Source organism: Scardinius erythrophthalmus, assembly GCF_964197995.2.
Source record: "Scardinius erythrophthalmus genome assembly, chromosome: 9".
Classification (NCBI taxonomy): domain Eukaryota; kingdom Metazoa; phylum Chordata; class Actinopteri; order Cypriniformes; family Leuciscidae; genus Scardinius; species Scardinius erythrophthalmus.
The window spans coordinates 3,978,588-4,003,376 of NC_138229.1; the positions used below are offsets into that span (position 1 = coordinate 3,978,588).

General features: G+C 36.8%; 1 protein-coding gene across 1 annotated transcript in view; it reads left to right on the forward strand.

Annotated features, from left to right (window-relative positions):
- The window catches only part of mtcl1 (microtubule crosslinking factor 1), a 76,024-nt gene extending 51,616 nt beyond the window's left edge, over positions 1–24,408 (forward strand). Inside the window, exons 6-13 of the mRNA XM_081374050.1 lie at positions 484–702; positions 2,638–2,799; positions 5,448–5,615; positions 8,176–8,433; positions 9,345–9,635; positions 10,590–10,666; positions 13,982–15,524; positions 23,099–24,408. Of these exons, the coding sequence (XP_081230176.1) occupies positions 484–702; positions 2,638–2,799; positions 5,448–5,615; positions 8,176–8,433; positions 9,345–9,635; positions 10,590–10,666; positions 13,982–15,524; positions 23,099–23,329 (2,949 nt within the window). The 3' untranslated portion in view covers positions 23,330–24,408. The remainder of the gene's footprint in view (positions 1–483; positions 703–2,637; positions 2,800–5,447; positions 5,616–8,175; positions 8,434–9,344; positions 9,636–10,589; positions 10,667–13,981; positions 15,525–23,098) is intronic.
- Positions 24,409–24,789: the final 381 nt, after the last annotated feature.

The following is a 24,789-nucleotide window of genomic DNA, read 5'->3' on the forward strand; positions in this document are numbered from 1 at the left end:
AATCTGAGATTTCTCAACGGGAATCGGGTGAAAGAGACACATTTAGCCGTCCAGCCCCATAGACTCCCATTCAGTCTGCACTCGCCCGCGATCACCTCCAGTGGAATTCTAATGGAACTGCAACCAAGATCTATGCAATGGGGCTAATAGGAAGTGCCAAGGCTCTCCGTAGACGGGCTCTGGTTGTATCATTTCTCCAGATACTGCCCTCTGTAACCGGTAGGCGTGGCTTGGGAGTGTCCTCGTAGGGCAGCGAAGCAAGTGCATTCTGGGAGTTGTTGTCTTTCATCCACATGAGCCAAAAATACATTTTCTGGCTTTTCTCAGTCTAGAAGGCACCAACTTCTAAAATAATTTCACATTTTTATTACATAAATGACCCAATTTAGATACACATTCATCTTTCCAGCGGTGAAATATCACTTTAATAATCATAATATTTACCATCACTCTTGTCTATTCTGAATGTTTTTCCTTGTGAAGGAGGAGGAGAGGAGGCGCGCAGAGGCACGACGAGGACTCGAGCTGCAGGGACTTCAGTCCCATGAGCCAACATGGCCGCAGGAAAGAGTCCAGCTGCAACAGGAAGTGAGATTGTTCCGCCACAATATAGTGATCGTGTACATGAAGCTGCGCTGGATCCTCATGCACTGGAGGCTCGGTCGCAGGACAGACGGTGTGGATGAAGGTGCACATGCTGAGGTGATCCAGAATAACTACTCTACTTGACCCTGCATTGATTGAGCTCAGATATAATTAAAGGGGTGGTTGATTATGATTTCACTTTTCTAACTTTAGTTAGTGTGTAATGTTGCTGTTTGAGCATAAGCAACATCTGCAAAGTTACAACGCTCAAAGTTCAAAGCAAAGGGAGATATTTGCTTTTAAAGAAATCGCTTTTTAAGGACTACAACAAACGGCTGGTAGAGACTACACGGGTTAGTGACATCACCAACCCTAGAATTTGCATAAACCCCGCCCCCAGAACACGATTTATAGATTATCATGACAGAATATGCTAATCAATGACTAGAAGATAACTACACATAAGCTACGTAAATTCACCAACTAACCATTCAGAAATGTCCTGTTGCTTCTATATGTTGTCACTTCTTCTTGAGTCTCTCCATCTTTCTGACTTCAGTTTGAACATAAAAGGCTAAACGTTTTTTAAATTTTCAGTGCATGTCTGTGTGAGTGTAAGCTCTTGAAGCTCCGCCCCCTGTGCCGGGAGCAGCAGCTCATTTGCACTTAAAGGGACAGACACAAAATCAGTGCGTTTTTGCTCAACCTAAAAAACTGACAATTTTAACATGCTATATAAAAATATCTGTGGGGTATTTTGAGCTAAAACTTCACACACACACTCTGGGGACATCAGAGACTTATTTTTCATCTTGTGAAAAGGGCATTATACCACCCCTTTAACTGTCTGATATGCAAAACAATTTTTGTCTCGTTTGTGGCAGAAGGTCATCTGACAAACCATAATAGTTCAGTATTGGAACAGTGTGAATTAGTGTGAGCACATGTTGTATGATTTTTCATTTCACAGTCCATCTGTCATATCTACAACAGCTGCTGTAAACAAATTATAACAATGAAGCTCAGAAACATTTCCATTGCTGAAATATTAGACTGGATTTTTTTATTTTTTTTTATACAGCATGTCAATATATCATGGTTTCTGTAGCTCAAACAATAGAGATGGCACATCCTTACTGACGTGAAACCTCAGAAGTGAATGATTTGTAATACACTGCATCACATCGGCATTAACATTCACTCACACACTCATGAATCTGATATTAGAATGTTTCTAAGCAATTAAATACACAAATATTGTGTGAAATAGTTCATTTTAACAAAATTAAATGTTAACAATATTAAATGTTATCAATTCTGCATTAAAAATAATTTATCGAACAATTGTGTATGTTTAAAAACTTGTTTTTTTATTATTATTATATATTTACACTACCGTTTAAAAGTTTGGGCAATGCATTAACTAGTAATATGTATACCTTGAATGCAATGTAAGTCACTTTAGATAAAAGCATCTGAAATGCATGAGTACATTAATACTGTGCATAATGATACATGCATAATCCAGTACTAATCACAAAAGAAAAAATAGTCCCTTTGAATATAGCATGTGGTAAATGACTAAATGTAAACATAAAAAAAAAAAAAGATCTTTATACATTTAATATTACATTGATATTTTATAGACTTTTTTTATAGTTGTTTTTTATAGACTCAGCGAATCAAGAAATGTCCTGTCAGGTCAGGATTTACCATACCATACCAAAAACAACAAATAAATATATATATATATATATATATATATATATATATATATATATATATATATATATATATATATATAAAAAAAATAAATAAATGAATAATTAAAAATTTTAATTAAATTAAAAAACAAAATTAAATATAAATAATAAAATAATAAAATGCAAAATAAAAATATAAATATAAAATAATATGTAATAAAAGTTTTAGGGTTTTTTTTATTAAAAAAACATTTGAATTTATTTCGTTTTTATTTTATTTATTATTTATTTTTGATTAAACTTTAACTGTAAACATTTTCTGTGGTTTCTCTCTTACTTGTTTCTTCAGTACGAACGATTGGAGAACATTCCAGAACTGGCCGTTATGATCGACCAGGGTGATGGAGAGATGGGAAGGGAAGACAAAGTGTGTGGGCAAATCACAGGAAGTGACCTCACAGAGCCCGGCCCTCTCCTGCTGTCTCCAGAGAGATTCCAGCACCAGAAACAGGTCAAATATGTGGAAAAAAGAATACAAGTGATTCATCTTAAAAGGATAGTTCACTCAAAAATGAAACTTCTGTTATCAGTCACTCAACCTCAAGTTGTTCCAAACAACTATGAATTTCTTTCTTCTGCTGAACACAAAAGATGATATTTTGTAGAATATGGGCAACCAAACGATGGATGGATGCCATTGACTTCCATAGTAGGAAAAAAAATACTATGGAAGTCAAAGGGACGATGAACTGTTTGACATTTGTCAGATATCTTTTGTGTTCAGCAGAAGATAGAAATTCATTCAGGTTTTGGATAGTAACATAACAGAATTTAAATTTTTGGGTGAACTATCCCTTTAAAAAGGTATTAACATGAGAAAAGCTGTAATAATCTTCAGTGTTTAGACATGGTGGTTGTTGCTAATCAATATTCTTCCCTTTATTCATTGAAGGGGAAATAAGAGATGTGTGTAGTGACCTTAAAATCTCCCTCCTTTGTTTTCTGGAGTAAATATTAAAGCAGTGTTAATGTTTCAGTAGCAGCGGTTTAAAGCAGTAAACGTTCTCTCAGCTCTAGTCTATTATTTAACCTCTCTAAGAGCAGGAGTTTGTAAACCACTTCAGTTTAACAAATCATTAAAAGCGGTCACATCGTCTTGTTTAGACGTATATGTGGCTTTTTCCCTAGAGATCATTTTGCTTATGTATTTCTCAGCGTGCACATGGTTTTAACTGAATTTCCATTTCTGCTGAACACACACTTTTGACGGAAATGCAATTGGCTCCATTGATGCTGTGCTGACCAAGCTTACATACAAACTAACAAGCTCAGACATGTCCCTTAGTACGATACCGGTTTATCGAACTCTCACTCTTATGACATTACCAAATTAAGTGTGTTATTTCTGCACCACTGGCTTGACTAAATTCAAATGCGGTGTGTTTTGATGGAGCTGAATTATAACATTATTTCAATCAATGGTGAATCTGAAAATATTGTTTATGAAAATTGGTTTGGTTTGCATTTCTGTTTTGCGCCACAGAAACTGCACACTTCATACTTAAGAGAGATTTGATATTAATGTGTCTCAGAACTTAAGAGCAGGTTTCATTTACACTAACTTTTAACACTAACCTTTGTCGCTTTTGGCTTGCTTATTTGGGGACATTTAATATTCAACAATATTATTGATCTGCCTGCATTGACTTTATTATATGAGAACTGAACTGAGCTGGACATCATTGTTTTCTCCAGAGCGGCTATATATATATATATAAATGAACTAAATTAATAACTTTTTTGCAACAAAAATGAACCATCACTGAACTTACTTAAGCAGGACTATGACACTATTTTCTTCTAGATCTGCTGTACAGCAGAAACCAACATTGTTGCAATATTTTCCTGTTATCGCTGTAAAGCTGCTTTGAAACAGTCTGTATTGTAAAAAGCGCTATATAAATGAAGGTGACTTGACTAACTCTCAGTTTAAGGAAGATGCATTTGAACTGACATGAGGGTGAATAACTAATGACAGAAGTGTTCCTTTAATTAAAGTCGCTGAGGAGCGGTGCTGCTGGCTTTATTGTATCATGATTAACTTTCTCCCACATCTACTTAATTAATAATACAAACACACAACTACTGAATTCTTTATTGGAAATTGCATTTTAACTACCCTTCACATGCTGAAAAGAAAAATCACGAATGAGACCTTCGTAAAATCTCACTTATTTTCCCTAGAAAGCAATTTAAAGCGGCCATATTATGACTTTTACAAAGTCTTGATTCAGTTTTCGGGCTCTACTAGACAGGTTTTCATCTTTGAATGTTCATAAAACACATTATTTTTCACATATTGTACAACGCTCTGTTTAGTAGTGATGGGTCGGTTCATTTTGAACGAATCTTTAATATGACTCGGGACTATTGAGTTGTCTCAGAGAGTGATTCGTTCATTTTGTGTTGACCGCGCATGCGCAACATCCACGGGATGAACGAACGGCTCAGATCCGGAGGTGAGGTAACCTAACACACTGCATAGCCTGAAGACGAAGATAAATTAATTAATCGTTTTTGTTTCTCATAGTATGGCCTTTTCCTTGCATTGCAATTTTTTTCTTATTCTAAATGCGATCAACATTTGATGTATTTGTGGAATTTGGCTAACATTTTAAATACATTCTGCTGAAATTAATGAAATGACTCGAAAAAAAGATTCGTTCATTTTGGTGAACGAGATTTAGAGTCAGTAAAATTATCCAAACTAATGTTTAGTTCATAAACAGTCTCTATGAAGCCCCTCCTTCTGAAAAGCACAATGTGCTCTGATTGGCCGGCTGGATCAGTGTGTTGTGATTGGTCAATCGGAAATGACACGCCTCTTACCATAACTGCGAGTTTCAACACACTGCTAACTAACTCAACCAGGCCCCGCCCCTTTATTCTGCGAATGAATTATTTAAATGAGGAATATTGCGACATGTTTGTTCCCGGAAGAAACTCAAGACTACAATGGAGGCGTTTCAGGAAGTTTAGAAATAGAGACACTGATATAGAGAATAACTCCCGCTGGAGGGACTCTGTAACTTTGCAGATCTTTTTCATGCTCAAACAGCATCATTACAGTCCTCTGTGTGTATCTGTGTCTATCTCCAGGCAGGGGAGAGTCTCCGTGTGCTACACGCTCTTCGCTCTCTCCTGGAGGAGTTCAGGGCGGAGCTTCGGGAGGAGGCGCAGCGGCGCTGGCAGATGCAGCAGACACTGGCCAATGAGAGAGCGGCGTGGGAGATCCAGCGCGCTGAGATGAGGAGTCACGTCATGAAGGTGCAGAAACAACACTTACATCACAGCAGAATCACCTGTGAACGACTGTACAGCACACCTGCATGATCAGGCCTCAGGCATGAAACCTCAGGCGGCTTGGTCTTCCTCTGATTTGTCACACTCTGCATCAACTCCATTAACAGTCACTCACGCAGTCAACAGGCTGATATTAGAATGCTAAGCAAATAAATACACTGAAATGTTATGGGAAATAGTTCATTTTTATAAGATCAGAATTTTTTATCAATTGTGCATTGAAATTGATATATATATATATATACATACATACACATAAATACATAATAATTCTGCATATTTAAAGTTGTGTATATATATATTGTGTATATATATACATATATATATATATATATATATATATATATATATATATATATATATATATATATATATATATATATATATATATATATATATATATATATATGCAGAATTGGTAAAAATATGATTTAAAATAAAATAAATATTAAAAACTTGTATTAAAAGATACATTCAATTGATCAAAAGTTATATTTATTGATAATATGAATTATAAGAAATGTTTCTCAGCAAATCATCATATTACAAAGATTTCTGAAGGATCATGTGACACTGTAGACTGGAGTAATGATGCTGAAAATTCACCTTTGCATCTTCAATAATTTACATGAATACATTTTAATATATATTTTAATAAAATAGATTCAAATTGACAAACTGTTATTTTAAATTGTTCTATTTCACAATATTACTGTTTTACTGTATTTTTGATCAAATAAATGCAGCATTGGTGAGCGTATAGGCTTCTTTCAAAAACATAAAAACAAAATCTTACCAATCCAAAACTTTTGAACTGTAGAGTATTTAGCATTTTTCAGCCATTAATCAATTTTATCAAAGTCTAAGATGACTTTCTGAAAGGTCAAATTTGAAAAACTTGGTCTTGTCATAAAACTTAATTTCTTGATATCTTAACCAGACATAAATCTTATGCTTAGACGTCAAGCATCTGCAGTGCCATGCATTGCTTTCAGCTTACAGTGACTTGCTTGCAGTGGCTGTTTCGGTGTCGTGGAGGTTAGGGAGCGTCTTGAAATAGCCAGCTATATTTAGTGCACTTCGGCCGTCAAACACACTCATGGCCTATTAAAAGGAAGCAGATGTGAGAGAAGCCCGGCTCATTCAGACAGCGGATAGATTGAGGAACATCTGGCTAGACTGGAGGGAGGTGTATTTGGACTTTACTGCACTAATCATAAAGGCAATCTGTCAAACTTAAACATGACTCTACTTAGGTAAATAGCTAAATATATAGGCTAGTCTGTGCATGATTGTGTTTTCTGAAGGCTGTTCAGAATTGAACTCTTACCCCATACTGTTCAGTACGCACTATATACTTTTTGTTCGATTGTTGTCATATGATGTCAATATGTTGCATGTTTAATTCAGCAAGTAATATCATATTACCATATTGTAAATAAATCTGGTTATTTAGCATTTTTAGTAAATTCTTTTTGCATCAACTGCTGGCAATCTGAATAAATAATGAGTCAAGAAGTAGGCTAGATGTTACAGAACACGACTGTAATTACGGTTAATTTGTCACACTGTACATCGAAGCTCAAGTCTAGTGCATTGCATTGTGGGATACAGTGTTCCACACAGTGGCCTTTGGATGTATACTGCGCATTTTGGTAGACCGTCATTCTGTGCATACATATACAATGCATGCTCTGTAAAGCTACACTCTAAAAAATGCTGGGTTGTTTCAACCCAACTTTGGGTCAAATATGGACAAACCCAGCCGTTGGGTTAAAATTTTAAATTACATTTTTTACCCAATGTTTGGGTTTGATCATATTTGACCCAAAATTGGGTTAAAGGTGCTCTAAGCGATGTCACTCGTTTTTTAGGCTGAAACATTTTTTGTCACATACAGCAAACATCTCCTCACTATCCACTAGCTCCCTGTCCCCTGAACACACTGTAAAAAAACGCGGTCTCTGTAGACAGCCCAGGCTCCACAAACGACAACAAAAACAAATTGGCCCAGCCTGGACCACGAAACATAACAAACAGTGTTCCAGCCAATCACCGACATGAATGATTTGGGGGTTAGGGTTAGTGCACATGTGTGTGGAGGAGAGAGAAGCATGAAGAGGGGAGTTAGCTAGAGGATAGATGTCCTAGACAACGACAACGACTAGTGTTCGAATTATATTCTCTTGAATTTTGATATGGCCGACACACGACCAAAGAGACGACGTTCCGATGAACAAATAGCAAAGAAGAGGGAGAAGGAACGCAGGAAGTCCCAAATTTACATCGGAAAAGCCTGTTTCAGGAAGCACGGAAGGGAGGGGGAGGAGGGAGGGTCGAGCTAGCCTCCGTTTTGTTTGACAATACTTCGAACGTCAACAAGAAGTGGCGTCACCCAACATCGCTTCGAGTACCTTTAAAACAACCCAGCGTTTTTTAGAGTGTAGAATGAGAAGTATTCTATTCCAAACACACCCTATGCAAGCATTAATGCTCTTCTTCATGTCTCTGGTTGTGCATGCAGCTGCAGGAGGTCAGAGGTGAGTCTGCAGGTGCAGATGAAGATGAAGATGCAGGTGTTGCAGACGCGGCTCAACAGGAACGGGAGGAACAGCGCCGTCTACTGGCTGACAGTCACAGCACGGCACTGGAGCTGCGCTGGAAACTGCAGCATGGAGAAAAGCGCTGGACCCGCGAGAGGAATGATCTTCTGGAGCGCTTCGAGAAGGAGAGGCAGGAATGGGACCGCAGCTTACGGGATATGCACCACAAGATGGAAAAGGTCTGGGGTGTAATTCCTACTTGTTTTACTTATACATTTCAATACGTTAAAAGCGGAATGTAAAATGGCAGACAAGGCATGTGAATGCGTTCAATGCTGGAAAGTAACACTAAATAGTTCAATATAATATTTGTATGTGATTTATTTGAGCAACATAATAACGCAAAACTATATTGGAAGACTCCCGTGAGAATCGCTCAGGTTCATTGCCTTGGAGCAGAGTTTCCCAAATAGGGGTTTTTGAGTTGATGAAAGGCTAATAATTAAATTGAATGTGACATTCGGCACTGTGTTGTATGCGTGTTTTCAGCATCTCAAAGTGCCTTGGTTCACAGTAAATGCTGCTTCTCATTAACCATGCAGTAAGTTTAACATGAATTTTGGGAATGCAATGCATGCTAGGCTCACTTTATTTACATATTCAAAATAATAATAATATATATATATATATATATATATATGTTAGTTCTGGGCAACGATTAATCGCATCCAAAATAAAAGTTTGTGTTAACATTATATATGTGTGTGTACTGTGTATAATTATTTTGTATAAATACACACATATGCATGTATATATTTAAGAAATATTTGCATGTATATACTGTATATATATAATTTATATTATATATAAATATAAATATTTTTTATATAAATAACACATTTTTCTTAAATAAATACATGCATATATGTGTTTTTATATATGCAATATAATTATACACAGTACACACACACATATAATTATGTAAACACAAACTATTATTTTGGATGCGATTATTGCAATTAAACGTTGCCCAGCACTGATATGTATATATATATATTTTAAATTAGCTGGCTAAAAAGTTTGTGAACCCCCTGCTAGACAGCTCACTAGGTTTTAACACAGAGCCGATATCTCCTCTCCTCCACCCCAGATGCAGAGAGATATAGTTCAGTCAGCAGAAGGCGGTGCAGCGCATGTCTTCTCCCCTCAGGAGAGCCCGTGTAAGGCTCCTAGATCTCCACGCTCACCCTGCACCACTGCACACATGCGCTCACACTCGGACTCCGAGGCCACTCCGGCCGGCAGGACCAGACCCTGTGAGGGACACCGGCCCCCGGAGAGCCTGTTTCTGGACGCCCTCTCGCTGGACCCCTTGAGCGAGGCCGAGGTGCCGCCTCCATCACGTCTGGACAGCGAAAAGAGGTTCTCCCACCTGAACGAAGTAAGAGACGGAGCAAGACATCAGTTCACACTACACAATGATGCACATTTCATAGCATGCATTTTTTATTTATTTAAGGTGCACCTATAATCTCAGTCAAGGTTTTTTGCACCAAAAACATGTCTTTTTTTTTTCACGATTAATCGCATCCAAAATAAAAGTTTGTGTTTACATAATATATGTGTGTGTACTGTGTATAATTATATTGTATATATAAATACACACATGCATGTATTTATTTAAGAAACAATTGCATGTAAATATACTTATACATAATTTATATTATATATAAATATTTTACATATAAATAAAAAAAAATCTTAAATATATACATGCATGTGTGTGTATGTATGTATATATATATACAAAATAATTATACACAGTACACACACATATATTATGTAAACACAAACTTTTATTTTGGATGCGATTAATCGTTGCCCAGCACTATTTTTTTGTGACCATTATCCATCCACTTTCTGACCCTTATATTTAAAAATGTTGTTTTTGCTGTTGTAAAAGTTCTGTACTGTATGCAAACTACCTCTATTATGATTGGCTAATATCTTTGCATGTTAAATGAGTAAGAATTATTACATTGTGACTGCATCACAACATACTGTACACTGCACTCAAATGTGCTGCACAAAATCTCAAGTTAAAGTTTTGTGGCTTTTAGTTCAGTCCAGCATCCTGTTTCAATAGGAAATACATCAACATGAGAAAGAAAGTTTGAGTTCTTAAAGTTTGAGTTTATTTAGTAAAGTCTTTTATTCAAAAGATCAATTAAAAACAAGATCAAAGGACTCATTTTACTGATAAGACCCCCTTTTAAAACCTTGCTGACAGCATTAAAGATGAATAATATACTGATCTACCCTGGAAGTATTTCTTAGAGGCTAAGATTATTTCATAAAAAGCTCTGTTAATGTTTTAACTGTGTTGTTGTTTTAGGCACTGAATGAGATTTCTGAGAGTGGGGATTCTGTCATTTACCCTGAGGAAGAGCAGAGCAGCGGCAGCCTACTCAGGTACGCTCTTTGTTTGCGTGTGTGTGTGTGTGTGTGTGTGTTCTTCTCTTGGGAATATAGAAGTCAATAGAAAAGCTTGACATAAATGAACTAAATAATCTTATATTTCAATGCTGAAAGTTGTATTATATTCTGATCTTCTGGCCTCTAGACATGGCGTGAGTCTCTTCTGGAAGTCTGATCACTTAGTAACATCCTCACACCTTTTCTCAACAAAACAAATTATTTGCAGTGTCATTCATCTCCATAGAACAAATAGTTAGATGCCAAAGTTTACTGTAGTGTAGGGGTTAGGGGTGAGTAATGGGTTTGGTCAAATCCCAAAGTATGAATAGTAAAGGTAATGCTGATCTTAGAAAACACTGCTAATTTGCTTATTGTATGCGCTGTGTGAATACAAAGTCTCAGGAATATATAAATACAAATGTGTGTGTGTGTGTGTGTGTGTGTGTGTGTGTGTGTGTGTGTGTGTGTGTGTGTGTGTGTGTGTGTGTGTGTGTGTGTGTGTGTGTGTGTGTGTGTGTGTGTGTGTGTTTATGTACGAGTCAAGTTATTGATCCAATGTCCATTTATCATTGTCCTTTTCAAAGGTCTCCTCAAAGTTGTTTCGTTTACTGCAAATAAGCTTCAGTGTCTTTTCCCGACCGTCCCACTTTGAAACTGTACTGATAAATCGATCTCGCTTTGCCCTTGTTTGAGTGTCAGTTAGCAACCATGTTTAGACTGTGATGCTGTTGCTGTTTCCGCAACCTCTCCGGAGAATTACAAATGGAAAGGAACAGTTTAATCTCAGGAGGCTGAAGATTAAACTTCCCAGCAGTAAAGACAGATAACTTCATCAGTGCATTGGTATTGTTCTAATAATGATACTCCTCCTTTGGGGCTGACTCATTAAATCTGGCAAGCTGTCTACCGAGATAGTATCATCAACATGCTCCTTATTAGTGGTTAAACGGATCACAAAACCCACGGTTCGGATCACATTGCAGTTTTTGATGCATGTGTGGCAAATGAAACTTTGCTTTCCATTTATCCCTTAAATCACAGTTTAAGTACTTCGATACCACAGCGAAAACTAGCCTGACTGATAACATTCAAACATTACTAAAGACAAGTGAACAGTCAGTAAAAAATAAGATAATAAACTAATTACAAGGATAGATATACAATACAACCAAATTACAAATAAAGTAAGGTCTAACTGTAGTGTTTTCAGGCAGAGACATGTAATAATTAGGCCTAAATGTAAAATAACAATATTGTATAAAGTAAATATAGATTAAGTAAGGGTTAATGCCCGACGAGGTGTCCATTATGTAAGGGATAATCCACGGCTAGCCATGCATTAAAGGATTTTAATGCACGACGTAGAGGCGAAGAACCACTACGAAGAACCACTGGTTGCCTCTACGAAGTGCATTAAAATTCTTTAATGCATGGCTAGCCGTGGATTATCCCGCTTATACCTTGGTTATTTGCCAAGTTAAAAATAAGTTAAAGCTGTAACTGATGTTTACAGTGTAATTTTTTAACAGACGTGTAAAAATTACGGTTATTTCTTAAGTTAAGGCTCGTCAGTTCTTGCACTCCGTCCGCTTTAAATAAAGTAGAGCCATCGGATTGCTTTTATTTGAATGAATTCACATTTATTTAAATTCATTATTAAAAGAGAGAGACAGAGAACTGAAGGAGAAGGAACAGAGAGAGAGAGAGATGCGTGCGCGAGTTAACGTTAGCCTACCTGTGTGCGTCGATCTCTTATTTAAAGTCTAGCAGCTACTGCAGTCCCCTCGTTGCTTAAGCATATAGCTAACTTAATGATTCTTTAATTGGATTTATTACAATTATTTATGAATGACAGGCAACACTGATACAAATTAAACGATATTCAAAAATCATCCATTTAGCCTACCTAAACGTTTTCATATGCGTCTCTCACTCTGCTTGCAAGTGTATCTGTGTTACTATGGTTACCAATGTAGCGGATTAATTTCGAACTGTAATCAAACTGACTGGAACTACCTGTGCATTAAACGGTTTTACTGCACACCTTCCAGCCAATCAGAATCGAGTATTTAAACAGCCCATGGTATAACAGGTATTAATGGACGACGGCGAGGCGTGAACCGTCCGACGCGCAGCGGAGACCTCCGCCGAAGTCCATTAATACCTGACAATGGACACCTCGAAGGGCATTAACCCGCTTATACCATGGTCTCTTGCCAAATAATACATTTTTAAAACAGTAGTTTATATTTTAATTAGTTTTACAATCGAAATCTAAAGTTACAAGTTACAAACAATAACTTGGTTTCCTTGGTTACGCCTGACGGTTTATTTAGGTGTACATTATCACTTTTTAACGGACACCCTGCAGCCAATCAGAATCGAGTATTCACCCAGACCATGGTATAATATTTGTTAAAGCTGTGTTTTGTTGTTTAATTAACTTTAATGACTTAGACAGCAGCATGCATTAATAGGTTGCTGTCACTTTAAGACCGAATGCACGGATCCAATACACATTTTAACTGTTTACGTTCACTTTAGACATGTGTTCCCGACTGTGTTTACAATAATACTTGCCTGAGACTGGGATTTTGGCATAATTTTGTGTGTACATGTTCAAGTGAGTTGATGATGAAATTTAGCAATTAATCCGTGAAACATGTGCGTGCCAAACCGCGGGGCCTGGTCCATACAGATCACAAATCAACTACAATGCTTTTAACCCCTTCTCATTATGGAGTCATTCCTTTGTTCTGTCCCATGTTCCCAGAATCCAATGATCCCCAGTTTCCAGGATCCCCATGTTTCCCAGATTTATATGCCACATAATGAACATATGATAAAGGGTCCAATGTTCCCCGGGTTAGGGGAACATACAGTAGGGTTAACCCTGCAAACATAGATATTTACCCCTCCTGACGCAAAGACAATTCCAGCGAATTGCATTGTTTAATAAGATACTTTGTTTGAGCATTGTATCAATCCCATAATGCATTGCTTTAAGCCGGGGATGGGCAACTTCGGTCCTGGAGGGCCAATGTCCTACAGAGTTTAGCTCCAACCCTAATCAAACACACCTGAACAAGCTAATTAAGGTCCTCAGGATTACTAGAAAGTTACAGGCAAGTGATTTTTTCAGGGTTGGAGCTAAACTCTGTAGGACAGTGGCCCTCCAGGACCAAAGTTGCCCATCCCTGTTTTAAGGTGAGTGAAAAATAATCCAAGAAGCCGGACGAGTCAAAAATAGTGTCAGGTATGATGTTTAATAACAGCATTGTAACTTTTCAACCGTTTTTGCCTCCGTAGGGCGAAGTCAGTTTGCTCCATGAGCGACTTCCAGCGTTTAATGGACAGCTCCCCCTTCCTACCAGATAAGAGCAAGCATGGCGAACATATACGGGACGACGTGACCCCTCCCCTTTCACCGGATGACCTCAAATACATTGAGGAGTTTAATAGTAAGGGTTGGGATCTGCCCACCAGCTCCCTGGCCTCTTGCCCCATTCCTGGCCCAGTAATGCCATCTCCGGGGATGGAGGCCTGGGCCGAATCCCGAAGGGCCGAGTCGACTTCAGAAGCATTCCAGCCAGCCTCCTGGTTCCTGACCACCAGCGCCACCTTGACCACCAACACCATAAGTAACCCTGAGTACTGCCAAATGCTCCCGCTCAGGGCGACCCAAGGGGGAGACCAGTTTGGGGTGCATGTCCTCCACAGTCCCGCTCGAGGGGAGCGCTCAGCTCCAAGCACCTCCGAGCAGGAGTACATGTTCTCCAAAGTGACTCAAGTAAAGGCAGGGGAGGTCGTAGGAGGTGCAGAAGAGGTGTTTGGAGGAACGTGGCCATGTGAGATTAGGAGTCACTTGGAGGCAGGACTTAGACCTGAAGAACGTCCATTGATTTGCCCTGCGGTTGGATTTACCTCATCATTAGAGCTGGAGCTGGCTCGCAATCTGAGTGACGACATGAAGGAAAAAGCATTTGCTATGCGATCATCTGCGTCTGGATCCAGCCCTCCGGAACGGCAGCTACGGGACATGGCGTGTCAGACGAATGGTTTTACCACACGGGGAACGCAAACCACCCAGACTATCAGCGTGGGACTGCAAACGGAGGCTCTTCGCACCATCACAAGCAGTCCTCACCGGTGTCTAACGCCCAAAGGAGGCTCTACTCCCATCTCATCCCCGTCTAGGAGCCTTAGGAAAATGCAGTACTCGCCAGTCGTACAGGCTAAGTTTGAACGCCCGTGTTGTTCTCCGAAATATGGCTCACCCAAGCTCCAAAGGAAACCCTCAAACGCCGGCAAAGTGGAGCAACCTGTCGGCCAGACTCGTGCTCCCACTCCAGCAACCACTTCCCAGCAGCAAAAAGGCAACAATGAATCCGCTTGGGCTCGTTCCACGACAACTAGAGACAGTCCCGTTCACACCACCATCAACGACGGCCTCTCCAGCCTCTTCAACATCATCGACCACACGCCCGTCGCTTACGACACCATGCAGAAGTTCAACAAGTCCCCTAGCCGCTCTCGTCCCACTGAAGCAGGGCCATCAGATCCCAAATCTCCCGGTGTTTGTGCTGCGCAGGGGCCTTTAAGGAACTCTCGGGGCCGGTCCCCGAGCCCTGTTCAGCTCATTGTAGAGGCGCAGGGCGAGAAAACCCCAGAGGGGATTAGCATCAGACAGGACCTGTCCGCTCCTCCGGGATACACGCTAGCGGAGAACGCTGCACGGATCTTGAATAAGAAACTACTGGAGCAGAGCTTCAGAGAAGAGAGGAGGCTTTCCACTTCGTCCACAGCTGCTCCCAGCAGATCCGGAGACGCAGAGAAACCTGGATGTCTTGAGGTAACTGAGAGGTTTATTTCATTGCTTGGAGGTTGCTCTTTTATAGCTCAGGAGACATAAAGTCAACGTGAAATCAAAAAAAATGTATCGTATTAATTTTTTAAGGTGAGATACTACAGGCAAAAACTGTTTTTTTCCTGCATCTGTCAATTTTGAGATTTGTCAAAATCTCAAAAGTTTCAGACTAGTGGAAAGAAAACATCCAAAATACACTTTTAACTGTATCTTTTAGAGCTCTTTATCTATTTGCGTCTGTAGATTTCAATTACAGTATATCTCTTTAAAGGCCGTTTTCCTCCTACATTGAGCCAGAAATCTCCAGTTGAGTAGCCAAATTTTACAGTTTTATTCTTATCTATATTCTGAAGGTTTTTACAGAGGTTTGTTCATATATAATTTTCCATATATAAAATTTTATTCCAAAAAAATGATGAAAATGTATTTATTTTTGGCTGTTGACAGTATTTTCTGATTTGTGGAGTGATAATACTCCAAATATCCAAAAAAAAAAATAATAATATATATATAAATTAATAAAAAAAAACAAGAATTTTGAACCTGATTTCACAATGTTCAGATTTTTGTTCTAGAAATGTATGCAAATTAGTGCACATTTAATTAGATAATGCCTCATTTGCATATTTTAACATAACATTTCAGAAAATTGTAATACAATTTTTTTGTTGTTGCAATTATTAATGTAATCAATCAACTGGTGAAGTATGGTGATATCTATTAGTTGTAGTTTGTTACCCTATTCACCTGGGGTGTCTCTCCTTTAGTAACATTCCTGTCTTTTTCGTCAAAATGTTTGAGGATTTCTGACTTTTGGTTTCAGATGTTAGTGTCTTGGCAAATCTGAGCACAGTTTGAGACATCATTGAGATCTCTTCTGAAACCCTAGAGACGTGTGAGATTACTGGGGTCTTTTTCTCAAAAAAAAAAATATATATCTTTGATGCAGGAGACCTTAGCAAATGTCTAGTAGAAACTAATGAGATTATATAATTTGTGATTTTTTTTTCTTTCCTGCGTGTACATAGACATTAAGTTTGTCTCTCTCTTTTTTGTGTGTGTGTGTGGATTGTATATTACAGTATAAATTTGACTGCTTGTTGAAGGTTTTAGTCTTTGGACAGTGCAGATGTTATATAAAAGTATCAAAAATTCTCATTCCCAGCTTCCAAATGCTGCCTGAATGCAGGTCTGAATGCATGCTTTAGCGTGCTGCTTTGTTGCAATGCTAACGGTAGCATATAGTCACATGCTGCTTATTGTTTTTTTATTTCGCGGTGAAACTAGCTTACATAACTTCTTTGGATACAGGATGTTCTAATTCACTGTAATAAAGTTGTATCCAGTTTTTGATGCCTGCCAAACTCTATCCATTTAGAAGATTAATCCCGCACATGAAAGCATGTCCACAGACAGAGCCGCGTCATCGCACAAACCCATGATGCCCTGTTAATGCCAAAGACACGTTCACAAAGATTTTAACATCATTAAAGGAAGATGGTTGTTTGTGAGCAGTGTGTGTGCATCTGGGATTTGTGTTTTAAACGTCATGGCTATTACTATACATACAGTACAACTGAAGAAAACTTTAGTAATTTTATTAACTCTATTAATTACTCAATTAATTTTAAATGGAGGCGATTGTCATGCACAGATTAGGAGTTTACACAAGTAAAACTATATTTCACAGAGTTACTGTATATTAGGGTGAAAATCACAAAGACGTGTCCAGATCACATTTCACCCCAAATTATACAACCCATATATTTCACAACAAATGGCATGCCTGATATATATGTGTATATATATATATATATATATATATATATATATACACACACACACACACACACATATATGCCATTTGTTGTGAAATAAATTATTTAAATATTATAAATAAAATAAATAATTAAAATAAATAATATAAATATTTTATATATATATATATATATATATATATATATTGTTGATAGGAATACAAACAAAATATTTATATTATTTATTTTAATTATGTATGCATTACAATATTATATTATATTATATTATATTATATTATATTATATTATATTATATTATATTATATTATATTATATTATATTATATTATATTGCACTGCTGTCGGCGCCAATGGACTCGTGGTCAGTGCGCTGACATGTAGCGCCTTTGCGCTCAGGTGGCCCGAGTTCGAGTCCCGGCTCGTGGACCTTTCCCGATCCCATCCCCCGTCTTTCTCCCACCTCGTTTCCTGTCATCTCTACTGTCCTGTCACAATAAAAGGAAAATCACCAAAAAAATAAAATATGATATTGCACTGCTATAATGTTAACTGGGCAAAATTTAAAGGCAAAATACAATTTGATGCTAATTTTAATTGATTACATGATAATTATTACATTTGGAGGAGAAATATGACCTGGACAGGTTTTAATCTCACAGAGATTCTACTATATAGTGTTCTAATGTTCATATTTAAAGGATAGCGAGGCTTTTCCAGGTTATACCCGCCGGACCGGCCAGAGGAGCGATGTAGTGCTAACCTGAGTCTGATGTGCTTGTGTTATTTTGACAAGTGTGTTTACTCCTGTTTCTCTGGGTTGCCTCCAGAACCACACTGTCTTACTAACTGCACCCTGGGGACTGTAACGCAGCTTGTGCTCGCCGTGCAGTAAGTGCCACCGATCCTACTCGACCTTTGACCTCACAGTGACCTCACTAGTCTTCCGTCTCACTGATTTTAATGGGATTTCTCTCACCGCATGCCATGCAGTTTCTAGACACTGTATCACTGCTAGGCATTATGGGAAATATTGTATGTGCTTCGTTGTGGTCACACTTTTTTAGTCCTCATGTAGGTGTGCGCATGCCCATCGTCTGGTATTAACTGATCTCACCAATAACCAGTCATCCAAAAAGCTCTCAGAGTTTTTATTGGACCGAAATTATTATCCCAAACGTGGGGTGGAATTTCATGTGCCAAAACACAAGAAACTTTGGCTGATATGCAGTGACTCAAAAAAAATTAAATAATAATAATGAATTCATTTCAAAGAACATTAACACAAGCAAACACTGTAAAAAATGTGTAACCCTCCCAAATCAAAAATTTCAAGTGACCGATAACATCTAAATTTTTCAATTGGCCCAAGTGAAATTCTGTAAATTATAAAATTAAATTTACAGATTTTCACTTGGGCCAATTGAAAAATTTAGATGTTATCGGTCACTTGAAATTTTTGATTTGGGAGGGTTACAAATTTTTTACAGTGAACTAAGTTAAACAAATTCCTAAATAGATGTTTTAAGAAATAAAACAATAAAAATAGAATTTTAAATGAAGACAAAGTATTTGCACACTATTTTGTTTTAAGTGACTTAAGTGTCACTGTATAAAAAAAATTGTATTTTAAATGAAGACAAAAAGTATTTGCACACTTTTTAAAGTGACTTAAGGGTCACTGTATAAAACAATAAAAATTGTATTTTAAATTTAGACAAAGTATTTGCACACTTTTTTTAAGTGACTTAAAGGGACACTTCACCTCTGGAAAGATGAATGTGTATTTAAAATAGGTCATTTATGTAGAAGAAATGTGAAGAAATTTTTTTATTTGGAGCTTTCTAGACTGAGAAAAGCCAGAAAATGTATTTTTGGCTCATGTGGATGAAAGACAGCAACTCCCAGAATGCACTTGCTTCGCTGCCCTACGAGGCCACGCCTACCGGTTAGAGAGCGCAGTTGAAAACAACAAGGTTAGGCTACCAGTGAGTCTCCGTGACGAGCCTGGGATTTCGAGATCGCCCAAAATGTCCGGGATTCGGCTTTTGTGTTCTATAGTCGCCAATCATTATGTTTACTGTGGCGAGCAGGACGAGGCTGAGGGGCGCGGGAGAACGGTGCGAGGCTGGTGGCGTCATTACTGAGACGCGCCGGTCTCGTATCTCTCACGGAGGAGCGGGAATTTTCTTAGCAATGTTAAAACGCACATCAACCAATCACTTGTTTAGCGTTCATGTAAACACTACAGTCAGATTCACCAATCGGAATGAATTCAGTTAGATTGAAACAAGAGGTGTGCATGTAAACAATGAATGGCGACCGCGGAAAGCAAAAGCTGAATCCCGTACATTTTGAACGATCTCGCCCGCCAGACAAGTCCGGGAAAAGGAGGATGGTAACCCCTACTACTCAGCTTTCTCCACAGAACAAGAGCCTGCTAGCTTAGCTTCCAAAGAAAGACGGCTGACTGTGTATACATTATTTGAGTGAGATCCCACCTCCTATGGGCGGGTTGAAAACATGCGGGACAGCCCCTACTACTGGCTGTAGTCTTTAGCCTCTGGCCAGAAAATCCTCCGATGACGCAAAATGACGATTTTTGCGTCATCAGAGGATTTTTTCCAGACAAAAAATACATAAATCTCTCCTCTCAGGGGGATATGAGGGTGGAAAGCACGGTAATTCGAAAATACTACAGGTTTTCTACTAATACAAAGCTTAATGCTAAATCCTGAAGTATCCCTTTAAGTGTCACTATATAAAACAATAAAAAAATCCATTTTAAATGAAGACAAAAAGTATTTGCACACTTTTTAAAGTGACTTAAGTGTCACTGTATAAAACAATAAAAAGAGTATTTTAAATGAAGACAAAAAGTATTTGCACACTTTTTAAAGTGACTTAAGTGTCACTGTATAAAACAATAAAAATAGTATTTTAAAAGAAGACAAAAAGTATTTGCACTTTTTTTAAGTGACTTAAGTGTCACTGTATAAAACAATAAAAATAGTATTTTAAATGAAGACAAAATGTATTTGCACACTTTTTTTAAGTGACTTAAGTGTCACTGTATAAAACAATAAAAATAGTATTTTAAATGAAGACAAAATGTATTTGCACACTTTTTAAAGTGACTTAAGTGTCACTGTATAAAACAATAAAAATAGTATTTTAAAAGAAGACAAAAAGTATTTGCACTTTTTTAAGTGACTTAAGTGTCACTGTATAAAACAATAAAAATAGTATTTTAAATGAAGACAAAATGTATTTGCACACTCTTTTTAAGTGACTTAAGTGTCACTGTATAAAACAATAAAAATAGTATTTTAAATGAAGACAAAATGTATTTGCACACTTTTTAAAGTGACTTAAGTGTCACTGTATAAAACAATAAAAATTGTATTTTAAAAGTAGACAAAAAGTATTTGCACACTTTTTTAAGTGTCTTAAGTGTCACTGTATAAAACAATAAAAAAAAGTATTTTAAATTTAAGCAAAAAGCATTTGCACACTTTTTTTCAAGTGATTTAAGTGTCACTGTATAAAACAATAAAAATAGTATTTTAAAAGAAGACAAAAAGTATTTGCACTTTTTTTAAGTGACTTAAGTGTCACTGTATAAAACAATAAAATAGTATTTTAAATGAAGACAAAATGTATTTGCACACTTTTTTTAAGTGACTTAAGTGTCACTGTATAAAACAATAAAAATAGTATTTTAAATGAAGACAAAATGTATTTGCACACTTTTTAAAGTGACTTAAGTGACACTGTATATCAAACTCAAATGTGGCTTTTTGGATGGCGTTACCATTTTGACTATTAATATATAATCACTTAACTTTAAATTTTTCTTAGGTCCTTTGGCTGTTATGTGTTTCTGTGTTTGTAACTGTATTATTTTTGTCCATTTCGAAGGGTCTTAACCTCAGCAGCCCTACTGATGGAGACTACACCATAACATCTTGTGCTTTCTGGGTTTACTGTACTGTACTGTACTGTACTGTCTTGTGTTAACAGGACGTGAGCATGCTAGCAGTGCTAGTGGTGTGTGTAGGGTTCATTGGCTGCTGTGTGTGTTGATTGTGCCGTTTAACACTTGCTGCTAATGCTGGATCTCATTTCTTCACTTCTAACAACAACTTGATGCTTGGTTGAGTTTTTTAATATTCAATATTAATATTAATATTTTAATATTTAAAATTGCCTTCAATCTTTATAGTTTTAGTAGTTGTTTTATGTGCTTTTTTTGGTCATAATTTTAATTAAATTATTTCCATTTTAGTTTTAATCATTTTAATACTGTAATTTTATTTAAGTTCGTTTCCAAGTTGTTGTTTATTATTATCTAATATTTATATTTTATTTCAATTAACATAAATAATTTTAACTAGATTTCTTTTTAGTTTTAGTTTGTGTGTTTCGTGTTGGTTATGATGTCACTGGAGTGTATAAACAGAGTTCCATAGAACTCCATTCAAATTCACTTTGTATCCGCTTCAAAGTCTCGGTCAAGAACCGGGCAGAGGTACAGTAGTAAATCCCTGTTTTTGAATTATTCAAACCACAGAAAATATCCACCTCTCACGTTGAAATCTCTTTCATTTTTAATGTTTGCTTTATCGCTCGAGAGAATTGTTTAGAATAAATCAAGCTCAAAATGCGTATTTCCTCAAAAGCAGACATTCAGTCCAAAACAAGCTGAATATTCTACTTCACTCTCTGCCACAGAATGCATGAATGATGTTTATCAATTTCAGTTCATGTTAAATCTGTAAAAGCACTATTACTTTCAGACCAGTGTTATTTTTTTATTAGATGCTATCATAGTATTTTTTTATATGTATTTTGAATTAGCTTTTTATTTACTTATTTTATTTTAGTTCATTGCCAAGGCAACATTTATATTTTCAACTAAGTTTTTTTAAGTTACAGTTTCCCATGTAATATTTATATATTACTTTTTTTAAAATAACTTCTTTATATTTCTATTTAGCTTTATTTATAGTATTATAAAGCTATATTTATTTTTAGATTTTCAGTTTTCATTTCAATTTAGTTATGTGATTTTGTCTTTTTTTTAAGTACTTCTATTTAGCTTAAATTTATTTTTATTTTATTTATTTTTATATTTATTTAGTTTTAGTAATACTAGTATTTTAACTAGTTTTATTTTGGTAAAGGCAAGGCAACATTTCTTTTTTCAAAAAAAAAATGTTTTTATTTTATTTGACTTAAGCTTTATGTAGATTTAATTCATTTTTATTTTAGTTTTAGTAATTCTAGTACTTCAACAAGTTTTCTAAGTTACAGATTTCCATCTAATATATTTTATTTTACTTCAGCTAATGATAATGAGTTTTAATATTTCTACTTTTTTCTATTTCTATTCAGCTTTATTTATAGTATTTAAATATTTTAAGTTAGCTTTTATATTTAGAATATTAGTTTTCATTTTAATTTAGTTTTTGTCATTTTAGCGTTTTTAGTATTTCTATATAGCTTTCATTTATTTGAATTTAAATTTTAGTTTTAGTAATTCTAGTAATTCAACTTAAACGTATTTTTTTCAGTTTTTCAGTATTTCAGTTTTTCATCCAGTATTTAATTTCAGCCTTATTTCTATTAACAAATTAACAATTTTTTTTTTTTTTTTTTTTATGTTTTAGTTAACAATAACAACACTGTTGCAGACCAACCACCAACTAACTTGACACAAAAAACAACCTGTCCTGCAGAAGCTCAGAGTTTGAATCCTACATGTTTTCTTCCTTGACTGCAGGATTTGCCCCGTTCCTCAGTGGCTCCACCTCTGCACTCCTGTTTCCTTCGACCGGCTCGTCCCGCCAACCGTCGACCCCCGTCCCGCTGGGCCGCTCACTCGCCCTCATCCTCACCCAAACACACACACACGCAGCGCACAGTGAGGTTCCTCTTCCCCTCGCCCGTCAGACCGGCTCAGGCCATCCCGGAGACGGAGGACCCCGGGCAGGAGGTTTCCCCACACACTTAACCAGCCTAGACTACATCCTTTGCCAACCCCCTTTTAGTTGTCAAGTGTGAATATGAATTGAAGAATTGGAATTTAGAGCGCTTGTTTTACTTCTGAAAAGGTAAGCAGAAAGCGAAGCCCCTGGTCACATGGTGATCATTATTATATGCTTTGACTTTCCTTTACCATCCTCCATCCCAGCCTGACCACAGGTACGACGGAACCATCGAGAACCATCGAGAACCTTTCTAAGAACCATTGAACTGCCACTAGGGGGCAGAGTCCTGTGAGCACCAGCTGAACTCGTCCATTCGGAAAACATTCTAGAACTTCCGTTTTGGAATTATCAAGAACCTGGAATGTACTGACGCAAAACACCGCAAAGTGTTCCATAAGAGGTGCCTACACACACGTGACCTCGCAACGGTCCCGTACTCGTGTGTGTGTCAATGTACATGTATGCAATACATATGACTTTATATGTGTTGGTCTGGTCGTAAAACATCGAACTTCTTTTCAGATGTTCTGATACTGGATAGTAATAATATTTGTCAGAACAGCATAAAAGTTTACATGCATTTGCGTTCGTTTTTTTTTTTTTTTCTTCTATATTTCGGAGGATTGAATATCCTTTGTTAAATTATGTTCTGTGTATATAGTTTATAAAACTATTTTCTTATTTTTCTCGTACATCCCATTTTTGTTGGAAACCTTTGATGCTTGAATTTAAAAAAGACTTAGGGAGTAAGGAGAATTAAACTAAAGGCGAAAACCACACACTCGAGTTCGACAGGGACGAATGATATACATGATGTCAATCATAACAATGTATTTTAAAACCCAATGTAAAACTGAATGTTAAATGATGACAGGAGAGTATATTGACACTGATTATACTTATGCACATTTCCCAAGTCACAAAACCCTAAAGGAATATCCACGGGATTCTAGTTGGAAATAAGCTGTCATAACTACAACCAATCCCAAAGCAAATTCCATTTGTTTTAATGAGACGTCTGTAAACCAGGTCTGAATAAAAAGTGCTAAATGCTTGTAAGCATATGCAACTGTTTTAAATATATGAATATTTAATTAGCAAACCATTGAGGCAGTTAAAGTGATGCAAACACTCTTTCAAAATGACAAGTGTGCAATGTTGCTCAACGCAGGGTTAAAATGAACCTTAACCTGGGGTTAAAAAGACATAGACCCAGGGTTAAATTTGCTTTCTTAACCCTTGAAAATCCTTTACGTAATTTGGCAAAAATGACCTGCCTTTTAAACTGCTTGTAAATTTCTCATAATATGCTATATCATCACCAAATATTGGATTCGATCCTTTTGTCAAGGTGCATAAGCTCAGATAAATGAGGCCTACGATCAGTCCGTTCCAAAAAGAAATACAAAATCGGTCCTAATTGAAAGTTGATAAAAACATCAAAGCCAATAGTCAGTTTTAGTCCAATGCAATAACATTAACT